The following is a 12523-nucleotide window of genomic DNA, read 5'->3' as shown; positions in this document are numbered from 1 at the left end:
TCACTGGAACAGCGGGTTAAAGGAGAACAGAAAGATAAATCAGTTCCACTATACAACAGGACAACATAATGTAGATATTTCTTTACAGACACACTGATTGTACTTTATGCTTCATGAGCGAACACAGAGAGGAATTAAATGATCTGCTTTTATTTTATATGTTGTGCAATCGCCATGTGGAATAACTTTTACAGGCGCCCAGGGACTGCCTCTCACAGGAGTGGGGCTCACTGTATAAAGAGTAGCTGCCCAGGTTTATTGTCCTCTTTTGCCTGCTGCTAAGTTGGAGCAGCATTGGGGAGAACAGTCTCATCTTCCTCTACTAAGTATCCGACTGGAGTTCAGCAAACCACCTCATATGGAGTCTGGATCGAAGCTAAGTCTGCAGCCTAGCTTCTACGTAATCAGATGCTCCAGTAAAGAGTCCGTCCATACTGAAACCAGCCTTACGATTTTTCTCAGCTGTTGCAGGAGAGCTGAGTATGCTGCAGCCTCCAGAGAAAGAACACAGCCATGCCAGGGCGGCCATGCAGAGGTCCCTGATGCTTGAAAGGCTGTGCATAGAACCCTCGGTGCGACCCCCCCCCTTCACTAGCCGAGTGCACCTCTCCCCGGAGCCATGTACAGCTCGCCCAGCCAGACCTGGCTTCCCAAATGCCGGCTGTTTCCCCCTTTCGAGCTAGCTGCCTACTCGCTGCTCAGATAGGCAGCTTTACCTTGGAGTAATTCACTGCAACAGGACACTCCGTCGCCACAACCAGTGATAAAAGCAGAGAAATATACAGGGAAAGTTTAGAATAGCTTACTTAAATGTGTTTTCACAGTGTTTTTAAAGCTTGACCGAGCTTCCGCTAATATTGTGGACACCAAGCTTTGCCTATGTGGTTTGAGTGTGTTTTTACAGCTCTAACAAACTTTATTTCCTGAAAGGTTTTATACACAGATAGAATATTAATGTTTATGTTATCCAGTCCGGTCATTACAACCAGGTAGAGCTTATAAGTGCTTTTAAATTAGCTTTGAAAGTTCGCAAGCATAGCCCTATTTGCTTCCCAGATAACATTAGTGCTACCCCTGAGTCAACACAACTATGGTTCATTTTAAACATAATGCTTGTTTTCGTTTCACTAAGCCATTGTTTGATAATGCTATGAGCGTTAGTATATCATTAATAGGGAACATTGATGTCAGTTTAATGTTGTTTTGTATAACTTTCGGATTAACTCATCAAGTGAGCGATCACAACAGTGCCCCTAGCTTCCCGGAGGAATAATTGCATTAATAAAATCAAGTACCCTAAAGGCATTGATTTTCAATGAGCAAATCATTCTTTAAAATGTTATTTCTCAAATAATGTTTTGTTTAACTCGTGATTTGCATTGTGAATGGGTTGAAACACATATCAAATGTTGTTCTGAATTAGTTAAGCTAATTTGATCTCATTCCACATTCATTAAGATGAACTTTGGTTCTCTAACTTGGATCTGCTGTGAACCAGGATTCACTGAATAATTCTGATGATGGTTTTTTAAACATTTTATTTATCTTCTTGTTTCTTTTGTGTGCACATAGTTCCTTAGCTGCTTTTTATCTTCATTTTGCTTCGTAGTTTTAGTTAAGTTTCACTAGCCAAGTAGAGGGGATTTGTTGATTGAAATATAGTGTTAATTCAGACAAACAACAGTCTATAGTGATGTTCTCTGGATGTTCATTTTATTTCTGTAAATAAATTCTTGAACTTGAAGAGAAGTTGTCACTCATTTATTCCATATGTGTGCAGAGTTTGCTGTTTAAATAATGCAAGTTCTCAAATCATTCTTTCAACTATTGTCCTAATATCAGCTGTTTGGGGTGATATTTACTGGACAATACCTAACAGACCAAGAGTTATTTAATACACATTGGATAATGGTGCATAATGGCACAACATATACAGCAAAATAATTCCTAACTTTATATTTTTTCTTTTGAATTTCCCCTATTCCAAACATGATATTTTAGTGGATTGTGATATTCATCTGTAAAAGGGCTAATTAGTGAGCCTTCTCCCTGATACCCCACCCTCAAAATGAAAAGAAACATGACCAGTTTGCTGCCATGTAAACCCTGCTCTTTACTCCTGTTTGACTGTGGGCACTGAATTAACACATATGTTCTTGTGCAGGTTTGGGTTCTGACTATGTCTGTTTCTGCTCCGCACAGAGGAGAAGGATGTATCACAACCAGGGACCTTACACTTATGAAGCAGTCGGAGATGTACAGTCTTGTAATGAGCTCTAAATGTACCTTTGTTGCTGTACACCTTTTGGCAGATGTGGCATGTAATCGGAGACCCCACTCCCTGAAGTCTTTTTTGTCCGTTCCTGCTACAGCCTTGATTGCTGTGTATGCCAAGTGCTAGTTCCTCAGTCTCAGACCTCCCCACACCCATCCCATCACAGCTTATATCACTGTCCTCCAGGGGGAGGACCTCCTCATCTTCTTCACCTGCCTCCCCCTCATCACTCTCAGCTCCATCTGAGTCCCAGGAAGACTGACCGCTGCCACTTCCACAAGGTAGAACAGAAGTTGAGGTTCTCAGGTCAAGGATTGTCCCATCATTCCCATTTCTACTTTTGTCTCCCTCTCCTAATCCTTCCAACTCTGGTATGGGTGATGTCTCAGCACTGCTAAGTGTAGCAGGCACCTTGCTCATAGGAAACACCAGTCCCATGCGATTATGTCCCCGGAAGATGACAGAAGTCTGACAGGTTGGGTCTTGATGCAGCAGATCCTTATCTTGCAGGTTTTGGCAAGGCTCCAGGCACCGAGAGTCTCTGTCTCTGCAATGTGATAAAGGAGGGAAGGGTGGGGTAACTGGGCTGAGTAAGTCTTTGGCCAGCAGCTTGTGATGCAGCTTCAAATTTGCACTGTGTCTGTAGAATAATAAATAAATGTGATTAATTCAACAATGTCACTATATTACTGTTAAAAGCAGTATTTCTATATTATGCCCAGTATGTACAAACCATATGGAAATAACAGTGCCATAGTTTAGTAGAGTTTTTAGACCCAAGATTCTTTTCACTGCTAACACATTTTTCAGGGGTAAACAGGTGTTCATAGTTTGATTTAGAAAAGGAACATACTCTACCCAATAATAATCATAAAGTTAAGTCTAAAATTATTAATAAACCTTCCAGATTTGTTTATAAAATGTATTTTTATAAAAGATTAATAAAATATTTTTTTCTGACACATAATGGAACTGGTGGTTGCTATAGAGGCGTCCAGAGGTGCAGTGGCTTCTTGAGCTCCCAAGATTAAGCCTTGTTTTAAAACCCATTAGGCTGATTTAGACACTATTTTGGTGCTTTGTTCACAAGTGAGAAACAGCTTAACCGAACTGATGGTCATCAGAGACAGTACATATATTTCTATAGCACCAAAGCTGAAATCTGAACTTGGCAAAAAGTGGCCCCTAAGGACAATGGGCTGGCGCAGCAGAGTGAGGGGATCAACAGTCAAGAGGAAACGTTGTGCCCGAAAACAGATAAGCATCTAGAAAGCTAGAAAGCCACCGATCCCAATTCTCTTTTTGGCCAATGTCCGCTCACTGGATATCAAAGTGGACTTCGTCTGAGGCTGGGTGTTTCTAAAAGGATGAAAAGATGTGCTGTTTTTTTGCCTAACGGAAACCTGGCTTAACAACAACATGCCAGACTTCGCCTTCCAGATCAACGGCCTTCAGCTTTTCCAAGCAGATCGCAATCAATGGTCGGGAAAAACATGGGGTGGAGGACTCTGCATTTACGTGAATGAAGGTTGGTGTACAAACTGTGGACTGGTAAAAACCTTCTGCTCTGAGGCGATAGAACGTATCACTGTGAAATGTTGGCCATACTATCTGCCACGGGAATTTACTGCGGTGTTCGTCACCATTGTTTCCATCCCGCAGGGTGCTAATGCAAGCGACGCACCAAAGGAGCTGTATGACACCATGTATGACACCATTAGCTCACTGCAGATTTTTTGTAATTTCCCTTATTCTAATTAAATAATAAGGGAATTTCCATTATTAAAGTATTTCTGATTCTGATAAAGCACCCTGAGGCATTTTACGTGGTTTCTGGGAACTTTATTCACGGGAAACTGACAGACACTCTGCCCAGTTTTTACCAGCATGTCACCATTCCCACGCGGGAGACAACACTCTGGACAGTGAGTACACTAACATCCACAGTGCATACAGAGCCGTTCCTCGCCCTCATCTTGGCCTCTCCATCCTGCTGGTGCCGGCATACTGTCCACTCATGAGACTGATTAGGCCAACAATGAAGACAGTAACTGTGTGGCCCAGGGATGTAACCTTTGTGCTCCATGACTATTTTCAATGCACAGATTGGCAGATCTTCAGAGAGGTGGCTACATATGATGGTGAGGTAGACTTGGATGAATACACCTGCTCTGTTCCTGGCTTCATCTCCAGGTGTGCTGATGATGCCATCATCACCAGGACAGTAACCTCTTATCCGAACCAGAAACCCCGGCTCAAGTGAGAGCTCTGTTGAAAGCTAGGAATGCAGCGCTCAGGACAGGCGAGGCATCAGCACTCAGAGAGGCAAGGAGAGGACTGACTGCAGGCATTGCGAGGGCCAAAGCCATAAACGCCCAGAAAATTGAGGGTCACATCATCACCAATAACCACTGGTGCATATGGAAGGGCATCAAGTGCATCATAGACTACAACATCAGGGATGTACAATGCCCAAAGGACCCCTCATACCAGATGCACTCAATAAGCTCTTTGCCCTCTTTGAGAATTCTAACACCATCATCAGACTCCAGGTTACCCAGTGACATGCCTTTCTGTGTGACTACAGTACATGTGAAGAAGACTCCAGGGAATCAACCCCCGTAAGGCTGCAGGCCCTGACAATATCCCAGGGCGGGTACTGAGGGACTGTGAACACCAGCTGTCTGAGGTGTTGGCCGACATCTTCAACACCTCACTATTACTAGCATCGGTCCCCACCTGCTTAAAACTGCCACTCGAGCACTTGGGGACATGGTCCCCAAGTGCTCCAGTGACAATAGTGACAATAGTGACAATAGTGACAATCCTAAATGACTACCGACCTATAGCCTTAACCTTTTGTGGTCATGAAGTGCTTCAGAAGGCTGGCCTTGACCCACATCACGGACTCCATTGATGTGACTGTGGACCCCCATCAGTATGCCTACAGGAAGAACCGCTCCACTGCTGATGCAAACCCACACAGCCCTCACCGATCTGGAGAGCAGGGATTCCTACATCAGTCTGCTGTTTCTGGATTTCTCCTTGGCTTTTAATACCATCATCCCATAGACCCTGGTGCAGAAGCTCTTTTCTATTGGACTCGGTCCCACCCTGGGGAACTGAGTCCTGGACTTCCTGACCAAGAGAACTCAGACTGTCAGGACCCATAACGGCATCTCCATTACCCTCAGCACTGGGTCGTGTGCTAAGCCCCCTCTGGTTCACTCTGCTTTCGTATGACTGCTATGCAATACATTCCAGCGGTCATATAATGATATTTGCGGACGGCACAGCAGTGGCTGGATGCATCACAAACAATGATGACTCCATATACAGAGAGGAGGTGGAACACCTGATGCAGTGGAGTAGAGAAAATAACTTCTGCATCCACTTAAAGAAGACCAAGGAGATGGTGATGGATTTCATAAGGGACAAGTTCTCCGTTCCTCCCCTTAAACATCGGAGGAGGAGCTGTGGAGGTGGTTTCGCTCTACAGGTACCTGGGTGTGCCAGTGACCTCACCTGGAGTGCCAACACTTCCCATCTGGTCAGGAAGGCACTCCAGTATTTCTACTTTCTCAGGAATTTGTGGAAGGCTGGACTTAGGAATTCCATCCTGAGGAGCTTCTATCACTGTGTGGTAGAAAGCGTTCTCTAGACCTGCATCACCGTATGGCATGGCAGCTGCACAGCTGCTGAAAGGATGGCTCTGCAGAGGGTAGTTAAGGCAGCACAGAGGACTGTTGGGAGCAGCCTTCCCTCCACCTTGGACCTCTACACATCATGATGCAGGAAGGGAGCACTCTGCATCACGAAGAACTCTACCTGCACTCCAGCTGAACACAGACTGCTTTCATCCCCCCCCCCCCTTAGGCAGACGCCTGAGAAGCATACAGAGCAAGATCACCAGGCTCAGAAAATATTTCTACCCTGCAGCTGTCGCACTCAATGGACTAAATACAGCTCTCACTTTTGACTGAACTATTTAAATATATTTATTTGGCTTCTTAAATCAGGATCTGAGTTTTGATTTCATACCACAAACAGCAAAATGTGAACTGTGTGGAATTAATCTATATAATGTTACAGTATAATGTTACACTTAGTGAGCTGAGTTACTGAAATAATTGAACATTTCAATAATATTCTGGTTTACTGAATTGGTCTGTAGGCCTTGGGTTAGGGTAAGAACCTCTGAGTACATTCAAGCATGTATAGTTAGATCCTTTCAGATTGCACTTTCAATTCCCAAAGAGATGAACTAATTATTTGCTTTATCAATGAGAAAGTGGATTGTACTGCTTTAAATTAAACCTGATAAGCTTTCACGGGTGAATTGATCTTTAATACAGACACTGGCATAGCATAATTTCTAACAACTCCTGTTAGGAATCAGAACAAAACTTCCACGGAGGCAGATGACATAATGTAATGAAATTAGGGCTGGGCAACGATTAAAATATTTAATCGCGATTAATCGCATAATTTGCCTGATTAATCGCGATTAATCGCGATTAATCACATTGTATTTATAAACTCCAAGAATGAATTCAAAAGTAGTGTAAAGAGCACTTTTATTTTAATGTTCTGCTGCCATATGAACAAAAGTGTTGTAACATTTGTAGCACTTATCAGTAACACATATTTAGTGTAAAGCTCAACTTAAACATGTAAAACAAAAAATAGCAATAATAATAAATTAAAGCTTATTGCCACTGACAGGAAATTCTCTTTATGGGGAAAAATCTACCAAAAATAGGCAATTTCTGAGGTAACCGCAGGGAGCAGCATTACCATTTTATGTTCAATACCAAAGTTTAACTTGGCAGTGGTTACAAATAACTTGTTTCTGTCATATTCGATGCTGGAAGAACTTTAAACTGAAATGCTTGCTAACTCGATATGCTTGCGTTTATTTGACGTTGACACACGGTTTTTTGTTGTTGCTTTCTCCCGTGCATATAGTGAATGGCAGGGAAAAACAGGCAAAAACACATGGATACTTTGAAACGAGAAGCGACTTCACCGACGGCGTCGATGCAGACTCCGCTCCGCACAAAACTTGTTCAACTCACCGCCTCGCCTAAGCAAATTGTCGGCTTAGTTTTTTTCCGGCCAGCACCTTTCTTACTCTGAATCCGAGGTTTGGCTGACAGCGAGGTTATTGGCGCATTATCGCCACCTACTGTTCTGATTCAAACCCCTACACCGCAGCAACAGACCTTCACAAAATAAAAGCATGTGAGCAACATGCGGTAATGCGCGTTAAAGAAAATATCGCCGTTAATAGTCTAATGAGTTAACGCGAAATTAACACGTTAACTTGCCCAGCCCTAAATGAAATACATCCCAAAATACTCAAGGGATGGTGGAAGACTGCTAGTGGAAGCCTACTGCAGCTATTCATGTTTCTGTGATTGTTATGTTGCATTGCTGTTCCCATTACAGCTCCTGGACTGGTTTAAATTTATCAGAACATTTATGCATAACCCCATTCTTGCTCTCCCTATTAGCAAGGAATAAGAAGTTTTGTTTACATAATGGGACCTTCAAAACTTGAATGAATATGTTCCCTCTCTATAGACTAAATCATTTGATGTCTTCACTTACAACATACAAAAAAAACATAGAGTCGCCTCACCTGTCTCGGCTTCTGCGGGATGGAAAAGCAGCGTTGCAGCCACCCACTGTGCACATATGCAGCTCCTTCAAGTGGATGTTTTGGTAGTGGCTTTTGACACTGTAATAATTTTTAAAGGTCTTACTGCAAATCTCACAATGTTGTGGAAGGTTAGCATCAGGTTCAAGGTAAGACAACCCGAAGACCCCATAATCTTCTGCACATCTATCAAGCCCTCCCTTCTCATGTAACAGGAGGCCACCCGCATTAGTAACCCTGTTCCCAACTTCATTCCGTTGCTCTAGGATCTTATTGGGTGCATGCAAGGAGTCTGAATTTTCTGTGTCAGCTTTTTCTTCACTGCAAGTGGATTCAATACCAACTGAGATTTTGCCGCATTTCAAGAGTCTCTTTTCTAATGAGGATAGTGAAACGGTGATGACCCCTGTTTCATTTTGCTCTGGTCTGTCATGTTTATCATCCCTTTCAGTTGAGTATCTAGCAAAGGTTTGGTCGATTCGATATTTGCTACAATCCCTTTCCTTTTCTATGTCAGTGTAATCTTCTCTGGCCTCAGTCTGCTTGTCAGGTTTCTTATTACACATATGCTGCTCTTCTTGGTTCCCATCACAGTTATCGTTGTCCCTAGAGTGCAGAGGAACCTCCTCTTCACAGCTGCTTCCATTTTCCATCCGCTCATCTTGCTCTATTACCTCCTTCTCTATTTTTATTGGCATACTTGACTTCCGTGATTTTTTCTTTGGTATAGGATCTGTCAGACAGGGTTCAGGTGCTGTGATGGGTTTGACAGGTACAGATGAAGATACAACTGGAAGAGAAGGTAGTGTTCCTGGGGTGTTCGCAAGTTCTGCTGGGGCTACCAAACTTCGGTAAAAAGGCAAGACTGGCTGTACAGTTTTCAAATTAGGGAAAAGGATGCCAGTCTGGCCCATGCTGGAAAAAGAACTGGTGTGGAGCTTGGAAACAGTGTCTACATTATTCACCATGTAGTTGGGTGCTGACTTGTGGCTATCTGAGGAAGAGATGGAAATTGTATTGCTATATTCGGGCCTCTTTTCTCCTTGTGAACCTTCATCAGCAGACAAGTTTTCCCGTAAATCTTTGTCCCTGTTGTTTCGGTTCATGGGCATGTGTAACCGGGGGTTTGGGTTGGCACTGTGCCGATTGCGACTGCGCAGCGAACTGAACACCATGTTGCAGCCCTCAATTGTACACTTGTGTTTAATCTTTAGGTGAACTGCATTGTAATGAATTTTAAGTGTTCCTTTGTCATAAAATGTTTTCTCACAAGCATTGCAAAATACACGACCCTTCTTCAGAGAGCCTCCACCCCCTGATACCCCTCCAGTGTTGCTCCCATTCCTGTTCATTGACTGCAGCTTTCCCTCAGGTGACATTTGTGGGACATCAGATGTCATGGACGGCGTGCATGGTGTTGATGATCCATCTGAGTAGTTGTCACTGGTGGAAAAATCCTCAGCCTCAATCTTTGTAGTTGTGGAGTGTATGTTTACTGTTCTTTCTCCAGTTTGGTCCAAATTAGATGTGTATAAGACAATGCTAGAACCAAGCAGGCTGCTCTCTGTGGGATGTGAAAGATAGAGGGGGTTGTCCCTACCAAGATTGTCCCTCACTTCATCTTTCCTCCGAATGTGCTGCTCAACTGAAGCACTACATGGCTGATGGTGCTCATGTTGCATTGCCCCTGGTGGTAAGCTTAAATAAGGTGCAGACACAGGGCCTAACAGCTGAAATGGAAGCACAAAGGCCATGCTATTGATGAAGTTCTCAAAGTGGTGCATACTGTTGCCACTAATCTTTTCAACTTCAGTTGTAGAGAGATTGACAGTTGCCTGAGGGCTGTTACGCTCAATAAAGGTGCGGATATCTGAGTTTGCGTGGGTGCTGGGAACCAACACTGCCTGTCCCTCCTTGTCCTGTAAAGCCATAAGCTCCACAATTGATTTTGTTTCACCAAAACGCAGAAACTGCTGGAGAGTAGCAATCTCTTCCTCAAAGGTCATGATAGTCCACCGGTCCAATACCTTACCAGCAACATCCTAAAGACAGAACAGAAGAAAAGGAAAAAGGGTGGATGAGGACAATATGGGTTAGATTGAAGGAAAAAGTGAAGGGGGAGGGTAGAGCAATTTCATCAGCAGCTTCAAAACTGTATGTTGAGTTGCTCATACATATTCATGGAGCTGCTTATATGAGACACCTTATAAAATAGATTGGCAGCAAGGCCTAAAACAGAAATTGGAACAAGTGAAAAGTTTCATCGCAAAACGCGATATGCGCCAAATTTGAATTTTTTAAACTACCCGTACCAATTCATTGCTGATGGAGAGGGCAATGTGGGTGCTGAATCATTTTTCTGCAAAACAAGTTAAATCCCACAGACACGGAGGCTCTAAAACACGGCTTCTTTTCAAAACGCAATACAAGCCTGAACGTTTCCACACAAACAGCAATGCATCCTCTCAGCCAATCAGCACACGCATTGGTCCGCTGCAGAAACAAAGAAGACGAAGCCCGCGCTCGCCGCATTGCTAACAAAACATTGCACAAAACTGGCTCAAACACAAGAAAATGAACACTTTTGACGGCTTTGAGGAACCAATACTACTCGCCCCTCGCCCACGGAAGCGGGGGCGATCTACGGAATTCCACGAACGCGAGAAAAGGCGCAAAATCAGGCATTCTGGTGGCGGAAAAATTCCCCAGATTTCCTGCGCTCACAATGCTAGAGACAATCCTCATCTGTGTCATGCCGATCTCATTACGGACGCCGACCTGGCTCTAAATCATGCTAAATTCTATGACAATCCTAGTAAGGTAGTCCAGGATGCCTTTATTCTGAGTTTAATGGACATTTCTGAACCAAAACGCTGGCATGTGCAAGATGAAAATGTTCGAAAACACAAGGATGTCACTGTGAAGTACACACTTCTCTCTGAGAAAGAACACCCAAAGAAGATTCCAGTTTGCAAGAAAACTTTTGTTAAAGTGTTTGGTAAGTCAGATTTGTTTTCTTGTTTTACGTAGTTAACTTTTTGATAACGTCAGCAGCGCCAATTCTGCAAGCTACTAGCTGCTAGCTAGCTGCTAGCTAGCTACTAGCTGCTCGTATCCCTAGTGCTTAAAGTGGCTGCCTTTCGGTGTTTATTTAGGTTAAGATGATTATGAACATTTAGGCTAAATTTATTTATGTCAAGCTGTCATTGTCTCATGAAGTGTTAGAGAGGATGGGTACACACCATAATATAAAACGTTATTTTGTCACCATCACAAATAAATTTATTTTGTTTTTGTGTATCATAAAATTGAGAAATAAGACAAACACACATTAAACAATACAGACAGGAAAAAATCTTTGTCCTCTTAGTGTCTACTTTTTTGAAAGTACTTAGTTACATTAAAAACAAACACAAAAGATGGGTCAGGAATGATGGGTAAGAAGATGTCACAGTAGCATATCGCAATATTATTATTATTAATATTATTATCATGATTATTTTAGGAGACAAACAATTTAGATGGGGAGGACATTTTCTACATTTATGTTTAGTTCTGTAGGGGAAAGCCGATTGAGTAAGCAGTTATGCATCTGTTTGGATGAAATAGATCTTGGTTTCATGACATGTATATTCTTATTCTAAACTGTGCTTTTCTTGTGTCATTTCAGGCATCAGCAAGGACAGACCATCCCGCATCGCCCAGTATTACTCCACCAATGCAGAGCCTCGTCCTGAAAACCGCAGAGGGCTGCGCAATGCTGAAGAAGCGGTTAGGAAGCGAGAGCAGATCAAGACACACATACAGACTTTCACCTGTCGTGCAAGTCATTATGAATGGAGAGGAGCCCCTGGACGCAAATATTTGCCTTCTGATCTTTCAGTTTGACGCATGCATGAACTATTTAAACAACAGAACCACGACCAAGTCAGCTACTCTCTGTACTACACATTTTTTTCCAAAGAATATAATCTCGGGTTTGGGCACCCAGCAACTGATGCCTGTGCTACCTGCACAAAACATCGACTCTCTATGAAGGATCCAAGTTTGACAGATGAAGAAAAACGAACAAAAAGTGCAATGTTCATCCTGCATCGAAGACAAGCTCTAGTATTTTACGACCAGCTGAATATTGTGGACCCCACTGCACTCACCGTTTGCTTTGACATGATGCAAAACATGGCTCTGCCACGAACACCGATCGGGCAGGCATACTATTCAAGGCAGCTCTACCTGTATCTGTTTGGCGTGATGGTACATCATGGTGAAGGCAGTAATCAAACGAAAAATGATGTCCATCTTCATGTGTGGATGGAGCATGAAAACAAAAAGGACTCAAACACGATTGCCGCTGCACTGGACGACTGCTTTCGAGTTCGGTTGAATGGTATTCTGCATCAAAAAACTAAACTCAGACTGTTCAGTGACTCTATGTCACATTTATGGCACTGATTGGAATGCACGAGACTTTAAATCTGAAACACAAAACTTTGTTAAATCACAAAGGTCATTCAAGCTGAGTGACGCCCGGATGCTGTGTATCAGGAATGATCAGATTGGTTACAAAACGTCCTATTCTGCAGAAT

The 12523-nt window shown here is 43.0% G+C and overlaps 1 protein-coding gene across 3 annotated transcripts in view; it reads right to left on the bottom strand.

Moving 5' to 3' along the window:
* Positions 1–1716: 1716 nt before the first annotated feature.
* Positions 1717–12523, bottom strand: part of bnc1 (basonuclin 1) — a 29844-nt gene continuing 19037 nt past the window's right edge. For 2 of the 3 annotated variants that reach the window (XM_012853708.3, XM_036133085.1), the window contains exons 4-5: positions 7920–9979; positions 1717–2915 (exon numbers count right to left, since the gene is read on the bottom strand). In XM_012853708.3, coding sequence (XP_012709162.2) covers positions 2114–2915; positions 7920–9979 — 2862 coding nt within the window. In that variant the 3' untranslated portion in view covers positions 1717–2113. The remainder of the gene's footprint in view (positions 2916–7919; positions 9980–12523) is intronic. The other variant, XM_036133086.1, reaches the window with a different exon arrangement.

The sequence above is a fragment of the Fundulus heteroclitus genome, unplaced genomic scaffold (assembly GCF_011125445.2).
Source record: "Fundulus heteroclitus isolate FHET01 unplaced genomic scaffold, MU-UCD_Fhet_4.1 scaffold_57, whole genome shotgun sequence".
Lineage (NCBI taxonomy): Eukaryota > Metazoa > Chordata > Actinopteri > Cyprinodontiformes > Fundulidae > Fundulus > Fundulus heteroclitus.
This window is presented reverse-complemented; position numbering and strand designations above follow the sequence as displayed.